Genomic DNA, 20,113 nt, shown 5'->3' with positions numbered 1-20,113 from the left:
CACGTCGCCGACCCCTCGTTTGGTGCGCAAAAGCGTGGGAGTCCGTGAAAAGTGCGCGAAATGGCCGCCCTCATCCAGGCCGAGGCCCAGAAAGGTGTTCAATCACTTGGACCCGTTCCGACCCCACCGCGCCATTTCAGCCGCCCGTACATGGGAGTACCGACTGGCGGCATTTTCATGTAGGACACAGGTCTTGTTGGCGGTCGCTAGGGTGAGTTGCTTTACTTTGAGGAGCTGCTGACGTAGGAGGTCCGACTGAACACCAAAAACGATCTGGTCGCGTATCATGGAGTCGGAGGTGGGCCCGTAGCTGCAAGATTGCGCAAGGATGCGGAGGTGCGTTAAAAAGGATTGGAAAGGTTCGTCCTTACCCTGAAAATGCTGCTGGAACACGTAGTGTTCGAAACTTTCATTCACCTCTACGCTGCAGTGAGTGTCAAATTTGAGGAGAACCGTCTTGAACTTCGTCTTGTCTTCGTCATCTGCAAAGGTGAGAGAGTTGAAAATATGGATGGCATGGTCCCCGGCCGTGGGGAGGAGAAGAACAATCTTTCTGGTGTCTGAGGCGCCCTCCCTGTCCGTGGCTTCGAGGTAGAGCTGGAAGCGCTGTTTGAAAATCTTCCAGTTGGCCTGGAGGTTGCCGGCAATGCGGAGCGGCGGCGGCGGGCTGATGTTGTCCATGTTGCAGAATGACGGAATGCTGGCGGAAGGCAGATCACTTGCAGGTACGTCTAAGAAGTGCTAGTATGCAATCACTCCTGGTATCATGATGTGTTGGGTGTTCTGGATCATATATAGGTCACCAACACTTGAAGTAGTGCAACACTATTTTATTAAAAGATAAACTCTTTAAACATACTTGAACTGTGGGTAAATACGATACCAGCTTTAACTAAAGACCTTTGCCTTGCCCTAACCAGTTGATGCACTCAGCACATGGTGAATGTCTGTGTTGTAGCTGTGGGCTCTGTGCTCCTTGCTCGCTGCTACTCGAATGAGCGGGAACTCTGATGTCCCGTCTTTATAGTGCGTGTGCTCTCACTGGTGATTGGCTGCGGTGTTGTGTATGTTGATTGGTCCCACTGTTTGTCCACACCATGATATACTGGTGTATATTATGACATGCTGCACATAAACCCTCGTGCCATAGATGACACAGTAGCAACCTCCAGTTCACATTTGTTTACAGCACCAGGTTGCTCAGCTTGTAGTGCTTCAAGAACCTGTGCAGTTCTCTTTCTATTGATTTTACAATAAGCAGATAATCCAACATGCCACGTCATTACTCAGGGTAGTGCTAGTAATACCACAATAGGTTTACGGGGGATAATATTTTTTTTTAAAAAATCAATATTATATAAATGTAAAGAAAGAGTGCAAGTTTTGCAAATGGGACTACATTGCCACTATGAACTCCGGCCCAATTCAGTGAGTAGCACTGTTGCTTCACAGCTCCAGGGTCACAGGTTCGATTCCCGGCTTGGGTCACTGTTGGTGTGGGTCTGCATGTTCTCCGTGTCTGCGTGGGTTTCCTCCGGGTGCTCCGGTTTCCTCCCACAAATCCAGAAAGACGTGCTGTTATGTGAATTAGATATTCTGAGTTCTTCCTCTGTGTTCCCGAACAGGCACCAGAATGTAGCGACTAGGGGCTTTTCACAGTAACTTCATTGCAGTGTTAATGTAAGCCTACTTGTAACAATAAAAGATTATCTCCAACCCTCTAACCTCTGAAGAGGGCATTTACTCTCGATGCCTCAAGTACAGCATCACGGGGCAGCACGGTCGTGCAGTGGTTTGGCCCTGCTGCCTCACGGCGCCGAGGTCCCAGGTTCGATCCCGGCTCTGAGTCACTGTCCGTGTGGAGTTTGCACATTCTCCCCGTGTTTGCGTGGGTTCGCCCTCACAACCCAAAGATGTGGAGGGTAGGTGGATTGGCCAGGCTAAATTGCCCCTTAATTGGAAAAAATTAATTGGGCACTCTAAATTTTAAGAAAAAAGTTCAGCATCACCAGAAATCAACTCGATAGATTTCAATTCTTTGCTACATTATTCCTCTGTGCATAGGGGAACTTATCATCCTGTTTTCATCTCAAAGGAAAGGATACTTGAATGCCTTTCTTCTTATATATTTTAGCCAAACAATTCTGGTAATTGTGGTATCTCTTCCCCCATTCCACCCCCACTTCAAATCTGAAAGCTTTGCCCATTGGTAATCAGTAACATGCAGCTGATTTTGCCGAAATCAGACTGGTACAGCACCTGCTCTCATTACAAGCAAGTTAGCGATATTCAAAACAGCAACATTCACACTAATGGAATTTCTAAAGCTTAAACGGAGTTAGTATCATAAAGATTGCGCAACTGGCATTGCTGAAGTCACAGGTTTATTCAGTATCTCATGCCGCGCTCGAACATGAAAATTTAAAAACTTTAATTAACAGAATCGATTTGATGTCTTTTTAATAAGTTTGCTCAAATATTTAACCTTTACAGATCATGGAATCTGTGAATGTTGGGAAAACACAAACACCCATTCAAGCCACACAATACTGAAGATAATCTGTAATATGACAGAAATCGGAAAAATTGAAAACAACCAAATGAGTTATTTTTCATTAACAGCAAATATGCGTGATACTCGACAAGTAATATGATGCAATTATGAGGGAAAAAATGGTTTTGGATTCAACCAAATTGTCCATGTTGGGAATCATGCTGGACACGGAGATATCACAACAAATAAAGCTTAATTTTAGCTACAGTTTTAGCATTTTAAATATGATGACAGACAGATGTCACTCTGAATGATGCAAAGTGACCTCACTCAGGCTGCAAAAAAAAAAAAAATGGTTCCTTTGAGAAAAAGCTGTGCTTTATTTCCATAACTCAACAATGAGCTGTGGGAACTCATCACAAACAAGTGTTGCACAAGAAGCCTTCTGTGGAGCATTTTACAGTTTATATTGTACCAAAGGAATGTTCCAGAGGAAATCAGATATCAAAAAATGGGTGAAAAAACAGTAATGGCACATTCCATTTGACTGAGGTAATAAGTTAACAATAAGACGACAAAGCAAAATAATGAATTTTCTTCCACACCCCAAAAAGTTGTACAATAAATGCAAATTAATTTTTACAATGGTGGTCACTGAACATCCAAGGCCATTTAGTTCTAACACTGGAATAAGTATGAGCTAATGTCCTGTGAATAGGGAGTTATAAGGCAACATGAAGATGCCTCAGCACGTGCGAGCAGCACTTATTCTAATACAAACTTATCACCAGGCACGGCAACAAAATAAACCAATTAATGTAACTCCCAAACACGTTCAGAAAGCCCATAATTAACTTGCTTGATCGTCTCGCTCTCAGATACACGTACACACACATTCTTGAATTCTCCGCCCAAGTCATAAACCAGTGCCACTCCATGTCCCGAAATACAAGGACGTGAAAATTTGCAATACAAAAAGTTTACGAGTCATTTACTGCAAAGTAAAGGAGGGAGACAGAAAGCAGGAAATAACGGGCCAGTGAGCCAGATCTAGGAGAAATACTGAAATCTATCTGCAAGATGGTTACAGCTGGACACTTGGAAAATCTCAAGTCAATCAGATAGAGTCAACATGGTTTTGTAAAAGGGAAATAGCGTTCATCCTACTTCATAGATTATCATAGAATTTACAGTGCAGAAGGAGGCCATTCGGCCCATCGAGTCTGCACTGGCTCTTGGAAAGAGCACCCTACCCAAGGTCAACACCGCCACCCTATCCCCATAACCCAGTAACCCCACCCAACACTAAGGGCAATTTTGGACACTAAGGGCAATTTATCATGGCCAATCCACCTAACCAGCACATCTTTGGACTGTGGGAGGAAACCGGAGCACCCGGAGGAAACCCACGCACACACGGGGAGGATGTGCAGACTCCGCACAGACAGTGACCCAAGCTGGAATCGAACCTGGGACCCTGGAGCTGTGAAGCAATTGTGCTATCCACAAGGCTACCGTGCTGCCCCAAACTTATTAGCGTTAATTGAGGAAGTTTAGCAACGTAGATAAAGGGGAACATGTGGATGTGCTGACCTTAGATTTCCAGAAGGCATTTGACAAGTTGCCACAGAAAAAGTTACTTTGCTAAGAAAGCGCCCATGGTGAAGGGAGTAACATATTAGCATGGATAGAGGATTGGTTCACTAACGGAAAGCAGAGAGTTAATTTGCATGGATAGCGGATAATTTTCGAGTTGGCAATGTGTAACAAGCGGACTGCCACAGGGATCAGTGCTGGGGCCTCAACTGTTTACAATTTCTATCAATGATGTTAACAAAGGAACCTAATATATAGTTGCTAAGTTTGATGATGCCAAAACGTTAGGTAGGAAAGTAAGCTGTGAAACGGACATGAAGGGTCTGGCAAAGGGATGCAAATAGGTTACGTGAGTGGGCAAGAATTTGGTAAATGAGGTATGATGTGGAAAAATGTGAACTTGTTTACTTTGGCAGCAAGAATAGAAAAGTAGCATGTTACCCAAATAGAGAGATTTTACAGAACTCTGCAGTACAGAGGGATCTGGGTGTATGAATTGCAAAATGTTAGTGTGCAGGTCCAGCAAATGATTAGGAAGGCAAATGGAATGTTGTTTATTGCAAGGCAAACTGAATGGAAAAAGAGGGATGTTTTGCTGCAGTTCTACAGTGAGATCCAAAGTTGTATTGCCGAGATCACATCTGGAGTACTGTGTTCAGTTTCGGATTCCTTATTTAAGAAGTTGCATTAGAAGCAGTTAATAATAATCATATTTATTGTCACAAGTAGGCTTACATTAACACCGCAATGAAGTTGCTGTGAAAAGCCCCTAGTCACCACACTCCGGCGCCTGTTCGGGTACACTGAGGGAGAATTTGGAATGTCCAAATTACCTAACAGCACGCCTTTCGGGACTTGTGGAAGGAAACTGTAACACCCGGAGGAAATCAATACAGACACAGGGAGAACGTGCAGACTCGGCACAGGCATTGACCCAAGTGGGAAACGAATCTGGGACGCTGGCGCTGTGAAGCAACAGTGCTAACCACTGTTCTACCGTGCCGCCCACAAAAAGGAGATAAGGCTTCCTTCGAGCCGCAACTGAACCAGCGACCCAAGAGTGTTAGCTTTAATTGGCTACAGTCATCCGCTCTGCCACCTGAGCTATCGAAGGATCAGTTTTCGTGAAGATTTTTTCCGGGTGCCACACCACAAGTTACCAGACTTATTCAATCAATTTCACAACATGTCCGTAGTATTTGAAATCATGAGCTGCTGTGGTCGCCCGGGAGAAGAACCTCACCGGGATGAGAGAGTTATCTTTCGAAAGAGGTGGACAGGCTGAGTATGTATCCATGGGAGTTTAGAAGAATAAGAGGAGATCTTATTGAAAATAGAAGATCCTGATGCAGATTGTCAGAACGGATGCTGAAAAGGTGCTTCCTCTTATGGAAGAGATTAGATCTAAGGACCACAGTTTAAAAAGGGGTCTTACATTTAAGAAAGAGCGGAGGAATTTTTTTTTTCTCTCAGGGTCACGGGTCTGTGGAACTCTCTCCTTCAGATAGATGTAGAGGCAGGGGCATTGAATATTTTTGAGGCAGCGTCATTGAATATTGTTAAGGCAGAGGTAGATAGATTCGCAACTAACAAGGGAATCAAAAGGTATCAGGGGTAGGCAGGATAGGGGCCACAATCAGATCAGCCATGATCTTATTAAATGGCACAGCAGGCTTGGAGGGCTGAATGGTCTATTTTTGCTCCTAATTCATAAGTACATAGAAGGAGGACATCCTGCCCATTGAGTCCATGCTGGCTCTCTGTGGAGCAAACCAGTTAGTTTAATTCCTCCACTCGGTCCCCGTAGCTCAGCAACTTTATTTCCTTCAAGTGCCCATCTGATTTATGTTTGAAACCATTGATGGTCTCTGCTTCCACTCACCCTCAGGGGCAGCAAGTTCCAGTTCATTGCTACTCACTGTACAAAAAAAAAGTTATTGCTGAAAAAAAAAAGAGACATGCTGTCAAAGCTTTTCATCTCGCACTCATCAGGGCAGACACAAGAATGCCAAATTTCAAAAGGAGCAACAATTTATACTGCATGAGGAAAAGGTGCCGATTGGTGAACAAGTCAACGCTGATTGCTCGAGGCACTGCCATGGAGTATGCACCAGGGGACTATTGTCACCCATGCTTTAGTATAATTCAAAAAAGTTACAGGGTCCCTGCATATGAATATATGCAGCCTCTAGCAAATGTAGGCGAGCTACATTGCAAACCCAACTGAGAATCTTAAATTGGTTGTTAGTGTCATTCTCAACACACTCAAGATTGTCGAGCATGGGCCGTCAAAGTGTGGAATCACGTCTAAAGTTAGACATTATACTTGTGCTTTGCATGTGAATCTGCCAACCAATCAGCATTATCTTCTCATGCAGTATAAATTGTTGTCTCCTTTGAAATTTGTCATTCTTGCATATTTCCTGATGAATGGAAGATGAAAGGCTACAATCAGCAATACTCAAGTGCTGTACTGCCAGTTTACACAAACGTTCTTCCTCACATTCCCCTGCACTTCTTACTCAAAACCTTGAATCCGTGTCCCCTAGTTCTTTTATCATCAGCTAATGGGAAAGCCTCCTTGTCTACCTGTACAAATCATGTACACCTCGATAAAATCTCTTCTCAATCTCATCTTCTCCAAGGAGAACCCCAGCTTCTCTGATCTAATCTTGTAGCTAAAAGACCCCACCTTTGGAACCATTCTGGTAAATCTCCTCAGCGGCCTTTCAAGGGCCTTCATATCTTTCCTAAAGTCTGGTGACCAGAACTAGATGCAACACTCCAGGTGTGGCCTAATCAGAGATTTATAAAGGTTCAGCATAACTTCCCTGCTTTTGTATTCAATACCTTTATTTATGAAGCCCAAGATCCCATATACATACTCAATATTACTGCTCACCTTCAAAGACCTATGTCCATGTATCCCTTGGTCTCTCTGTCCCTGCACACTTAATAGAAATACACTATTAAGTTTATACTGCTTCTTCCTATCCCTTCTGCCAAATGCATCATCTTACATTTCTTTGTATTCATTTCTATCTGCCTCACAGCTACATTCTACATCCCTGGAATCATTCTTGTGAATCTCCTCTACTCTTTCCAATGCTTCACATCCTTCGTCAAGTATGGTGTGCAGTAATCTAGATGATGCCTAATTAATGTCTTATACAATTTCAACATGACTCTTGTCCTCAACACCCATCATTGTTCCCTCAACTTGCCCTGGCAACTTCAATGACTTATGTACATATACACCAAAGTTTCTCCTTAATAGTTTTTCTCTTTAATTTTATACTGTCTTTCCATATTCTTCCTGCCAAAATGAATCACCTCACACTTCTCTGCATTGAACTTCATCTGCCACTTCTCTGCCCAATCCACCAACATGTTGACGTCCATTTGAATTTCAAGGCTATCCTCATTACAGTTGACACTGTTGAAAATGTTTCCATCAGTACATTTTTAAATCATGCATGAACACCACAGCTTCCCCAAGGAAAGGCATCACAATAATAATAATAATCTTCTATTTCATGGATTTCACCACCTTTTGAAGGTTTCTCCTTTTGCTTATTCTGTACAGGCTTCTTGCTGTGACGCAAAAACTGAAAGTGGCCCTTCTTTCACTGTCTTCGGTAGCACAGTGGTTAGCACAGTTTCTTCACAGTGCCAGGATCCCAGTTTTGATTCCTGGCTTGGGTCACTGTCTGTGCGGAGTCTGCACGTTCTCCCCGTGTCTGCGTGGGTTTCCTCCGGGTGCTCCGGTTTCCTCCCACAGTCCAAAGATGTGCAGGTTAGGTGGATTGGCCATGATAAATTGCCCTCCATACTATGCCAATAACCCTTTACATTTACAACCTACTAACCTCTGCTTTAAACATACTCATTGGAGGAGCGTCATTACCCTCTGGGTAGAGAATTCCAAAGATTCACAATACTGAGTAAAAAGATTTCTCCTCATCTCGGTACACGGTGGCTTCCACCTTATTTTAAAATTGTGACCCCGGTTCAAGACTCCCCAACCAAGGGAAACACCTTACCTGCATCTACCCTGTCTATTCCTTTACTCTATTCCATTTTGTATGTTTCAATGAAATCAGCTTTCATTCTTCACACACGAGGAACAGAGAGGCAGCCAGACAGAGCGAGACAGCCAGAAAGGGGGAGGGGAGAGAGAGAGAGAGAGGAACAGAAACAGAGACAGAGGCAGGCAGTGAGACAAGAGTGAGACAGACGGCAAAATTTTCCATTTGGTGGTCTATGGCACAATTTAATGGAAATGAAACAGAGCCCCGTTTCGAGCCCATTTAGCTGGGTGTTTCCCGGCGGTGCGACGCCGAGAAAGACCCCACTATCTAATAGGACTCTTAATGTTTTATTTTGGGGACTTAACAGGGGGTCATTGAGCCCTCCAGATCCCACCTAATAGGGCAGGGGCACACCCATGCCCAATCCCCGGCACGGGGAAAATACCACCCTGGCATTGTTAGGGCCCCTGCCAGGGCACTGCCTGGGTGCCCAGGTGGCACAGCCAAGGTACCAGGCTAGCAGTGCCAGGGTGCCATCGAGGGATGCCAGGGTACCACTCTGTCCAGAGCCCAGCCACCCGGGGACCCCCGATCCCATGGGAGACTCCCCAAGCGCCATTCGCCTGGTCTCAGTTTGTGGAGACCACAGCTAAACACACTCACCTGGGTTCTCCAAGGCAAAGGGATTCGATCCCAAAGTCCTGGGTAGATCTGGCGAATGCATATTAAGGTGAAACTAGCTGCTCACTTTAATATGCAAGTTTGCCAAAAACAGATCCTGCCCATTGTGGGTGGGATCCGGATCGCGACGTCTCTTCGTGATCCCGTTAGGTGTGGCGAGCCAGGTAAATCTCGCATGAGGCCTCTCGCAAGGTTTACCGACCGCGTCGCACCCGTTAGATCGTGCCCCAAGTGTTGACGCCGGGACTGAATAGCATGCGGTTCACTCTCCCGTTGGGGGCGCTATTCAGGGACCAATTGAGGACATGCTGATGGGCCAGCACTCTGCTGGCACGAACACGAGCAATAACCGGCCTAGCAGGCATTCTAACCGCTAACGCTGGAGTTAGCGCCTGGCAGCTGGAGCTTTTTTTTTTTTAAAAAGCGTTCTACTTACCACACAGCCACTGGAGCCATCGAGCTGGCTCAGGAAAAAACAGCACCCCGAGCTCAGGAATCCGAGATGGACCCACAGCTCCATGCCATTGAGGAGCAGAGGAACACACTCTTCCCCAGACTATTGCCCGTAGACAGCCACACAGAGAGAGGGGCAGAAACAGAGTGAGACACAGATGGGGAGGCAGAGGCACAGAGACAAAGGCAGAGAGAGGGGCAGAGAGGGGGGCAGAGAGGGGGGCAGAGAGGGGGGCAGAGAGGGGGACAGAGAGGGGGACAGAGAGGGGGACAGAGAGGGGGACAGAGAGGGGGACAGAGAGGGGGACAGAGAGGGGGACAGAGAGGGGGACAGAGAGGGGGACAGAGAGGGGGACAGAGAGGGGGACAGAGAGGGGGACAGAGAGGGGGACAGGCAGAGACAGAGATAGAGACAAACAGACAGAGACAGAGAGGAACACAGAAAGAAACTGAGAGAGGCACACATACAGACTGAGAGACACAGAGGGGGAGAATGACAGTGAAAGAGACACAGGCAGATAGAGAGACAGAGAGAAAGACTGAAAAGTTTAATACCAGTTTAACAACATTTAATTGTTTTTGAATCAGTCAGCAAACGCATCACTGGAACTGTTACTTTACATGCATAATGTTAGATTAAGATATCAAAAAAAGAAAGTGATGCAATTTAAAATTGATCCAGTTTAAGTAACTGCAAAAATTGCAAAATATATTCCGTTCAATTCAGTTACACTTTGTACTTGTGTTACCAATGTTATTTTGGAATGTTTGATACAAGGGGTTGTTGCTGAGCACATCTCCTCAGAGAACGAAGCAGCCCATACCCAGCAACATTTAGACGGGGGCCAAATAGAGGCAAGATGTGTGCCAGGCTGTGTCCATCTCCAGGAAGGGAGTTCTACCCAGACATTTCCTTTAACATTCAATGACATTATCATTACCAAATTCCCATTTGCTCTCCAACATCTTTGGGCTCACCAATGACGAGAAATTTAATTAGACCTGCCGCATAAATGCTGTGGCTAAAGGAGCAGGTCAGAGGTCAGGGATTTTACATGACTCACCTCCTGATTTCCGCAAGCCTATGCGTAATCTACAAAAGTCAGGAATGTGACCGCATACTCTCTTCCTAGCTACGTGCTGCTCCAAAAAGCTTGACACCATAAAGGACAAAGTAGCCATTTGATTGACACCCCATCCAGCACCTTGAACATTCAATTCTTCCACCACCATGTCTACCATATACACGATAAAATACAGCAACTCGCTAAGGTTTCTATGGCAGCACCTTCCAAGCCAGTGACCTCTACCATCCACGGGCGACACAGTGGTTAGCACTGCTCCCTCATAGCGCCAGGAACCTTGGTTCGATTCCGACCTTGGGTGTCTGTCTGTGTGGTGTTTGCACTCCCTCCCAGTGTCCGCGTGGGTTTCCTCTGGATGCTGCGGTTTCCTCCCACAGTCCAAAGATGTGCAGGTTAGGTGGATTGGCCGTGTTAAGTTGCCTCTTAGTGTCTAAAGGTCAGAGATGGGGTTACGGGGATAGGGTGGGGGATTGGGCCCAGGTGTGGTGATGTTTCGAAGGATCGGTGTAGACTCGATGGGCCGAATGGCCTCCTTTTGCACTCTCGTAATTCTGTGATCCGGATGGACAAGAGCAACAGGGGCATCGGAGCACCACCACCTGCATATTCCCCTCCACAACATCCGGACTTGGAAATATATTACCGCTCCTTCATCGTCACTGGTTCAAAATCCTGGAACTCCCTCCATTACAGCCCTGAGGGAATACCTCCACCACGTGGACTACAGAGATCCCCGAAGATGGCAGCTCACCATTACCTTTGCCAAGGCAATTTTAGGAATGGGTAATACGTGTGGGGCCTTGTCAGTGATGCTCACATCCCATGAAGGAATAAAGGAGAAAATCCTCACTTTGAATTGCTTTGGAGTCCAGCACAGAGTCCAGAACGAAAGGAAAATCATTGCGATTTTGGGTGCAGTACAGAAAGGCAAACATTACTGTATGTAACGTCTTCCACCTGGTTAAACACAGCTCATTTCCTCCACTTCGGTTCACCAATGTCAGTGCGCAAGCACAGCGTGTCCTCGACAGCTGGACATGGCTGAGGCCACTCAAAATAACAACTTTGCAACTGCCAAAAAAAGTCCCAAGATTCCATTTAATCTCCCTGCCCACAGACACTATTCCAAAAAAAAAACAAAGCAGATTGTTTGGTTTTTAACACTCTTCCTTCAGGCAACCGATATCGCCTTGGCAGGAAATGGGAAGAAAATGAAAATGGCAGAGTGCCATATCAATGGCAATTAAGATAGTTTAAAACGATTGTGTTTACCTTTCCTTTAAAGACGTCCCTCTCTTCCAGTGTTAGCGTGTCCGCTTTTGCAATGACAGGGACCACGTTCACCACTTTGCTCAGGCGTCTCATAAATTCGATATCTAAAGGGCGAAGTCTGTGGGGGCGGAGGGGGGGAAAGAAGGTACATTAATAAAGCTTTGAGCACACGCGCTTTCAAACTGCACTTATAAAACCAAGAAGAGAGCCTTATATTGTGTCAGTGACTAATGTGCTCATTTTCTATGTTGTCACTAAACTTCTTTAGATCAGGTTCCAAGTTTTCATTTGGAACTTCAATTATGGGAGCTCCTCCCTACTTTGGGAATGAGAGATTTTGGGGATATGAAGTATTAAACCATGCATCTTAAGAACTTCCAGTCCTTCACCAAAGGTAACCAGGTGAGTGCCAATTTCCTAGTATCTGGTCATACGATCGTTAACAAATGTGTTGGGGGGGATTATATTTTTAATAAAAATGTATTGCAAGAAGGAATGGAACTTCAAGAGTGCAATTCTAGTTCATTTAGACAGATGTTTGAAAAGTTAACTTGCATGCCGTCGCAATTGCTTGTATCAAAAAGACTTAACCGACACAGTGCAATAACAGCAGAGTATTTTGAACGAGAGAGAACGCCAGCTGGGAAATTACATTTCCTTTACCACTGGTTAACTCATCTGCAATGGCCTGCTATATCACTAGAAATGGTCCCTCTCACCACAATCATTACTGCATACTTGGACTAACCAGAAAGGAACCAGGAAAAATCATAAAGTGAATACATAGAAGTCAAATCCTCTTATTCTTAATTTCCGAAACGATATGGCAGCCATTTTTCACTTGGATATTTTGTACCCACCTCCATCAGAAAATGGCTTACTTGTTGCCCAAATACAATTTCGCTCCAATGACCAATTAAATTGAAGGGACTTTAATACTAAAATTTAGGAGCTCTGACGGCTACTTTCCATGTTACACACACCAAAAAAGGAGCCAGATCCTGATGAGACCAACCCCCAAGAGTCTGATGAAAGAAAATCCCTCAAAGTTGAAGCAACTAGTTAGGATTTCAGTGCAGCATATTGACACAGATGGTTTCTAGCACGTCCATTTCTATAAAAGAGGCATGTGTGTGTTAATTCTACTGAAAGTAAATGAAGGTAGCACGTCCTTTCCAAGGAGTGAAAGAAGCACTTGGCTTCTGCTGCTTTTGAAGGCGAGATGCATGCTTTCTTCTAATAACTGGGGCAGGGGAAAAATGGAACTGCCCAAGGCCAAGATATTCCCATTTTGCTCCTCTCCCAGCATCAAGGCCCATCATACTATGTCTTCAACTTGCAAGAAAGTATTGATCAGCCTGAAAAACTATCCAGCACCATGCAGAATGGGTAGTCGTGTGCTCTGCAACACATCTTTGCCAGAGTGTGCCAAGCATGCACAAGGTGCCAATGGATAAAATCAGTCTGCACTTGTATGACTTTGACTTATTGCTTAGATGAGGTTTGTCAAGAACCTCAAAGCCCACATGACCAGATACTGCAAGTATGTGGAGTAATACCAGAAAGGACATGTTACATGACTGCCACATCCTGGGAGGCAACAAGTACAACATGCCGATGGCAATCCTAGGTGTAAAACTAACATTGCAAAGGATTCTACCTATTGTATATTGACTTGGCCAAACACATCACCAGTCAGATGAGCCAAGTATTTATATGATTGCATTTGATCAGGAACGGAATTAATTCCAAGATAGGAAACATGTTAAAACAAATCTATTTTTAAGGCTGTTTTTGAAGAACAGAAGTTGGGTGTGGGAAGGGGCAGTATTGAATAAACACCCCCCATTCTCCCAACAAACGTAGGAAAAATAATTCATCACTTTAATTTGTTTGAAGGGAAAAGTGCGAGGAATTAAAAATCAACACAAAATTGAGAGAATTATTAAAATATTGCTACAGTAATTACAAGCAGTAGTCAGCCAATGACAGTACACTTGTTACGATTAATTATCTTGATATTGCAGGATTTAAGAATGTATTTTTAAAATGTAGATCTGGCAGTGCTGCAGGAACTGCATGTAACTTTCCTTTTCTTCCCCTTCACCCAAAGAAATCTCAGGGTAGCAGTTACTGTCCAGCCCACTGCCGCTGAACTTCCTGTACGTAACAGGTACAACCCAAAGGGAAAGAGCTACTGAACAACTCAAACAATGGACTTCCGACCCTTGGAACAAAGCTGAGAGCTAACCAGTTAAAGAGGAAAAGCGAATGCCTTATATTAACCTCGGAGTACAGCAGTATGACACACTGCATCCAGAATGCACATGGAATTTTAAATACTACACTACCATCGGGGACTTAAAAAGCTGACATAGTGAATCATATTCTATTTGATGGAAGTTTTACTCCCTTGACTTTCCTACCCTTATGCATCCTTTTGAGTTGAACAAGGGTCAACAGGCAGCTGTGCAGTTTTGACTCCCAGTCAAAAACAAATCAAGTTCATTAAAAACAACTACTTTTTGTACACAAGATCATTTTCTTCAGATACATGTGGAATGTTTGATCACATCTCTGATTTGATTCAGCTGCAACGCTTAATCTGGTTTTGAAACTCCCTTTGCAAGTTGATAATATTCCACCAGCTTGCCCACCCACCTCCTTACTTTCCTTGCCATTTAATTTCAACACAGCATTGCAAAAAAGTGTTAAATTTCATGCAAAAGGATATGGACAAAACGTACCCCAGGAAGGTACACTGAAATAGCCAAAGGTAAGTTGAAAAAGACTGAGCTGTTCGAGACCTGGACAATGAGCATTCCCTAACAATAGGGTCACAATCAATAATGCTGAACTATAAGAAAAACATTAAAATATGAATCTGTAGAAAGTCATGATCACATGGTTTAATAAAATGACTGCAGCACGCTTCACTCATATTTCCAATTTTAGTGAAACACAAGGAGTTATTTAACAGTTGGAGTAATGCAAATGTAAGCAGCAGTTCGATCCAGATTCTTTGGAGGTTTGAATGATGAGGAGATACGTGGCTTCAATGGTCTTGAAAGTGGCACCGAGGAAGTTATTTCATAGATGTATGTTAGTAAAAAAGTTAAATTGGAAAATTAAAAAACATTATGAGAGTAGGACCAAGGAACACAGTAAAAGACGAGCTAAGAAATGAAATCAGGGAGTCTTCCTTCACACAAAGTGTGTGCGAAAGGGGAACTGACTCCAGAATAAAAGTAAATTACTGTGGATGCCAGAATCTGCAACAAGAACAGAAAATACTCGACAATCTGTGGAGAGAGAAGGGAGCTAACGTATCGAGTCTGGATGACTCTTTGTCAAAGTTAGACAGACCTGGAAATTGGATCAGTGTATACTGTTGTGAGGGGGGGATTGTGGTGTGTGTGGAGCAGTGGGGCTTGATAGAGTGCCAGAGATAGGTGGGATATTGACAAAGATGTCATGGACAGAAAAACAAAAGGAATGTAAATGGGAGTGATTAAGGCTAAGGAGGGTACTGATCATGGCACATTAAGAGATCAGAATGTGTTATTGGCAGAACAAAGGTAAATCCTGGTGTCATTTAACTAGATGTTACACGAAGGGAACATAGTGTCATTCAGGGTGAACAATGCGAGATTGTTCAGCATTAGGGGCTGGTTTAGCACAGGGCTTTGAAAGCAGACCAAGGCAGGCCAGCAGCACGGTTCAATTCCCGTACCAGCCTCCCCGAACAGGTGCCGGAATGTGGAGACTAAGGGCTTTTCACAGTAACTTCATTTGAAGCCTATTTGTGACAATAAGCGATTTTCATTTCATTTCACGATTACCGTGTGATTTTATGATTTCTTCAATTTTGATTCTTTAATAATTTAATTCCATTCTGTGAACTTACCAAACTAATCTGTTTGTGGCCTGTGGTGCACTGACCTTCAAGCATTTAATTTAATTTAATTTAATGAATAGAAAAATAACTTCCACTTCTGAAAGCCTTTTTTTGTTGAAAAAGCAACACCGACATACAATGTTGCAAGTCAATAAATAAGGGCATCCTCATTCTCCCCTATTCCAAAGACTCTGTCACAGGGCATTAAGGCTCACTAGGACAGCAGGCACCACCGCACATTTGAAATAAGATCAGCAAGTATTGGTTATTCCATTTTGGGAGGAGAAGTGGTTTCTGTTCATCAAATTAATTAAACTAAAAAGTTTTAATTAGTTGCAGTCAATTCCTAGATTTCCGGCTGACTGAAATTAGCTACAAAAGGTCTTCCTCGTCATTTCTCACTGTAATCTCCCCTGCTGGCCATTTGCCATTAATGGATTTTCATCTTTGTATTTTATTGCATGTATCACGATAATAACACAAGCCTTCTCTCAATTAGAGAACGTTTTCATCTCCACAATATCCTACCCAAAGTAACCATTTGATGGATATGAAGAAGAAAGTTCAAGAAGCCATCTGGCTCAATCTATAATCCACTAATCCCCTTCTGCAAGCATTACAAAGTTAACGTTTATTGTAAATATATGAAGTTGCAGAGAAGCAATTGTGTGATGTGATTTACTGGAATGTTTGGCTCCCAGATCAGAAACAAGGTGCTATAAAATATCCAAGCTACATAAAACATTAATGGGAACTGTGTCTACATTAGTGTTCTTAGTACACTATCTGTTTCTAATGTTCTGAGGAATGCGTTATGCTCCTCAAACAACAGCACTGTGACCAAGTTTAAGATGACATCATCAAATATTAAAACATAGTATTAAATCACAGATAAAAAAATAAGAACCTAGTTGCTGAAATGCAACCCAATTTGGAAATTTGATCCCCCATGAATCATTGACCTGCCTTTCTCTTTGGGATGATCTTGTGTGCATTTCTAGTAATTCCTTTTATTGGGGCAGTGAGACGAGTGTGTGGGTGTCTATTTACTCCCCAGTGGTATTTCATCCATTGAATGAAAAGGCAGAAAATGGTGGGTGGACAAGGCACAAACGGGGAAAGTGTAACTCAGTTTGGCTCTTTGAAGCATTAGTTAAAAGGCACTTGAGACAATGACAATCTGGTTAACATCAAGGTTTAGTGGAGAAGCTCAAGAACGTATAATTAACAATACTGTCCAACACAGGTTGGAATAATAAGAATAAAAATGAAGAATTAAGGGGCAAATTGGACAGGGTTACAAATAGCAATTGCTTATAGATGCAATACAACATTTATGTGATGTGAAAGAGAGATTGAAATTCCAGATACAATTAATTGGTGATAGCTCCTGGCTGTTTTCTACATTCATGGCAAGTTATCCATTTAAAAACAAAGCAGGATTTACGTCAGTTAGTCGCACAATGTTTTTTTAAAACTAAAACCTCAGTGTGTGGCTTTTCTACACGTTCAGGTTCGTATTCTTGTTCTAACCCACGCCTTTGCTCAAGCTGGACAAACAAAAATATTTTGGTCTCCACTTCCTTCCCCGAATGCTGTTATAACCCGATACCAACCCATTCTTAGCCTCATTTTATCCTTCTCTGTTGTTCAACAATCAAAATTGATGAGGTTTTCTTTTATAAGCATCATCTTGGAGGAAAAGTCCATAAATACAACCTGTGCTGATGCACCCCATCTCCATGATAAACATTATTCACTCGAGCTTGTAAACATGCCTAAGCTGAGACATTTTCCTCTGCTGAAGATTTGAGAGCCTTCTTAATGCCATCTCCCTTTGCAACTCAATGGCTAACATCTGCTGGTCTCCAGAGAGTCAGAGACTGGATGCACAACAGCAAGTCCCGACTCAAATGGGAATTGCCTGGAAAGGCTGCATTTCAGATGGGCAATTCTCCTACTCTCTGAACCTTCTGAAAAGGTCTCTAACTCTGATTGGAGTCAGCGTCTTGGGACGATTCTGACTTACTCACCTGGACGATTCGCCTATTTTCTGTTATCCCCGCCCCCCCGAAACCATTCTAAAAGAGTTCATTATTCTAGAGCCTTTCATAACTTCAGGACATACCAACGAACTTGACAGCCAATAAAGTTAATTTTAAGTGTAGTCACTGTTGCAATGTAGTAAATGTGGCGGATATGTTCCCGAAAACAGTAATGTGATAAAAACCAGGGGTGGGATTTTCATCCCACCGCACCAGCTTTCGGGAAAACAAATGCCGGACAGGATTCCAGGGAACAGACCTGTACTTTTCTTTGAAATAGTGACATGGAAGTTTCATGTCCAACTGAGAGGGTAGGAGGAGCCTGTTTGACATCTCATTGGAACGTTGGCACCTCGAAAGGTGCAACCCTCCTTCAGTACTCAGGGAGTGTTAACGTAGATTTTTGTACTCAAATCTCTGGAGCAGTGCTTGAACCCACAACCTTCCAACACAGAGACAAGTGTTACCCAATGAGCCACAGTTGGCACACACTTAAAATGACACACTGATTTGGAAACAGCATGGGGTAAATTTGGGATTCATTCCTTAGAAGGGTTGCAGTGTTGTTAATTGTAGCCCATGGTCAATCACTGATCTAGAAAGCAGGGAAAGGAACACTCCAGCTAGTTAACAAAACAATCACATGGTCCGGAAAGGGAAAGTTTGAGAATGTTGTCTTTAAAGGGTACCGTTGACTCATTGCAATTACAGGTCCAATAGATGCATTGATAACACGAACAGGAACCTCTCCCTCACTGCTAACCTATAGCTTGCTAATAATGCACTGTATCCTGCTAGTTGAAAATCACTCCGCCATCTTGCAACAAAATTTTAAAAAGTAACTTCAGTGTCACAGTGTAACATTGAATGGACTCGCTCGGATCTTCTTCAACCTGTCCATGTGAGCATGAGTAACGAACCACAAGGTAGTAACTCCTAATTTGCAGACTATACCCTTCAACTGTTAGGAGTTATCGGACGCATCTCAATTCTGTGACAATCTTGGACGTGTTCACTATCAGTATTCAAGTTTACTTCAGCAGCCATGGCAAACACGTCAGGGACAACCGGTTTTGCGTTTAGTAATCAATAAAATGAGCTGGGAGCCAAAAGGTACGTACGAGTGTCCAGTCGGAGGAATGAAGTATATACAACAATGCACTCTCGTGTCCTGGATCCGCTTCTTTCTATTGACAGTGACTTCTTCTTTCAGGTACATTTCATACTGATCATTAATAAACTCTGTGATTGGTTGCCAGCTAAATGGAAAATTGGAAATAGAAAATGCAATTAAACTGACCAAGCAGAAATATAACTACAGCAGAGTTATCAAAGCAACTATTAAACTTGATGATTTAGAATGCAAAATTAAAAACAAAGTTCAAATTTGCCTTGAATTTCCAAAAAGGGTCATGTTCTTTGATGTGGTTGCTTTATAGCTGTATTTCTATTTTCCCCATCAGGAGGAATGTCAAGTTGTCAGCTGCGAAAGATTTAACATTTTTATTTCTTTATATGATGACCAACTACCTTTCAGGTAGAAAACTAAAGCCCAAATCAATCATATTTCATAGAATCCTAGAATTTACAGTGCATCTTGTCTGCACCAGCTCTTGGAAAGAGCACCCTACACCTAAGCCTCCATACTTCCACCCTATACCCACACCTCCACCCTATCCCCAGAACCCCACTTCATGATTTTTGGGCATTAAGGGCAATTTAGCATAGCCAATCCACCTAACCTGCACATCTTTGGACTGCGGGAGGAAACCGGAGCACCTGGGGGAAACCCATGCAGACACGGGGAGAATGTGCAGACTCTGCATAGACAGTGACCCAAGCCGGGAATTGAACCTGGGACCCTGGAGCTGTAAAGCAACTGTGCTAACCATTGTGCTACCGTGCTGCCCTCAAGATTGAAAATGCATGGCCTTCATGAATAATCTCAGCCGATATAGGAATTGAACCCATGTTGTTCGCCTCACTCTGCATCACGAACCAGCTGTTCAGCCAACTGAGCTAAACCGGCCGGGTTAATTTGGAGGCATGAAGGAGCGAAATATTAACTCATCAAGGGAGCAAATTATGAGGTTTCATCCAGCTATTTAGCTTTGTGTTTTAGAGTCAGCTGGGAGTTTACGAGAAGCTTGCTCCATATTAAAATTTCTTGTTGGGATTTGGCTACTTCTATCAGGATATAGCTGCAAGTAATATTGATGGAAATGTGTTGAAATAAACCAGTGAAAAAGAGTGGTGCAACATATCAGAGAAAACAAAAAAGGTTATGGGCCTGAGGGACTTTGGGGGAAGAACTCTCATCCAAAGATCTAACGGCCTCGTCGCGTCCGACTCAGGCTGCGACGAGGTCGGTAAATCTCGTGAAATTTATGATGCTCGGTCGATCTCGCGAGGCATCGCGATCTGGATCTCAGCTGAGCTCACTTAAATAAGTTTGCACCGGATTTACCCAAGATGTGGGATCTAAAATGCCTCGCCTTGGAGGCCTCCATCGGCCGCCGTTTAGCACTGGCTTCCACAAACGTGGACCAGGCGTAACT

At 43.5% G+C, this 20,113-nt stretch overlaps 1 protein-coding gene across 6 annotated transcripts in view; it reads right to left on the bottom strand.

The window, feature by feature from the left end:
• The window catches only part of LOC140395489 (septin-9-like), a 397,275-nt gene that overhangs the window by 45,398 nt on the left and 331,764 nt on the right, over positions 1–20,113 (bottom strand). For all 6 annotated transcript variants that reach the window (XM_072483289.1, XM_072483292.1, XM_072483293.1 and 3 more), the window contains 2 exons: positions 18,677–18,814; positions 11,613–11,730 (listed from right to left, as the gene is read on the bottom strand). In XM_072483289.1, the coding sequence (XP_072339390.1) occupies positions 11,613–11,730; positions 18,677–18,814 (256 nt within the window). The remainder of the gene's footprint in view (positions 1–11,612; positions 11,731–18,676; positions 18,815–20,113) is intronic.

The sequence above is a fragment of the Scyliorhinus torazame genome, chromosome 18 (genome assembly GCF_047496885.1).
Source record: "Scyliorhinus torazame isolate Kashiwa2021f chromosome 18, sScyTor2.1, whole genome shotgun sequence".
Classification (NCBI taxonomy): Eukaryota; Metazoa; Chordata; class Chondrichthyes; order Carcharhiniformes; family Scyliorhinidae; genus Scyliorhinus; species Scyliorhinus torazame.
The sequence above is the reverse complement of the archived record's forward strand: the minus strand, read 5'-3'. Positions and strand labels throughout refer to the sequence as shown.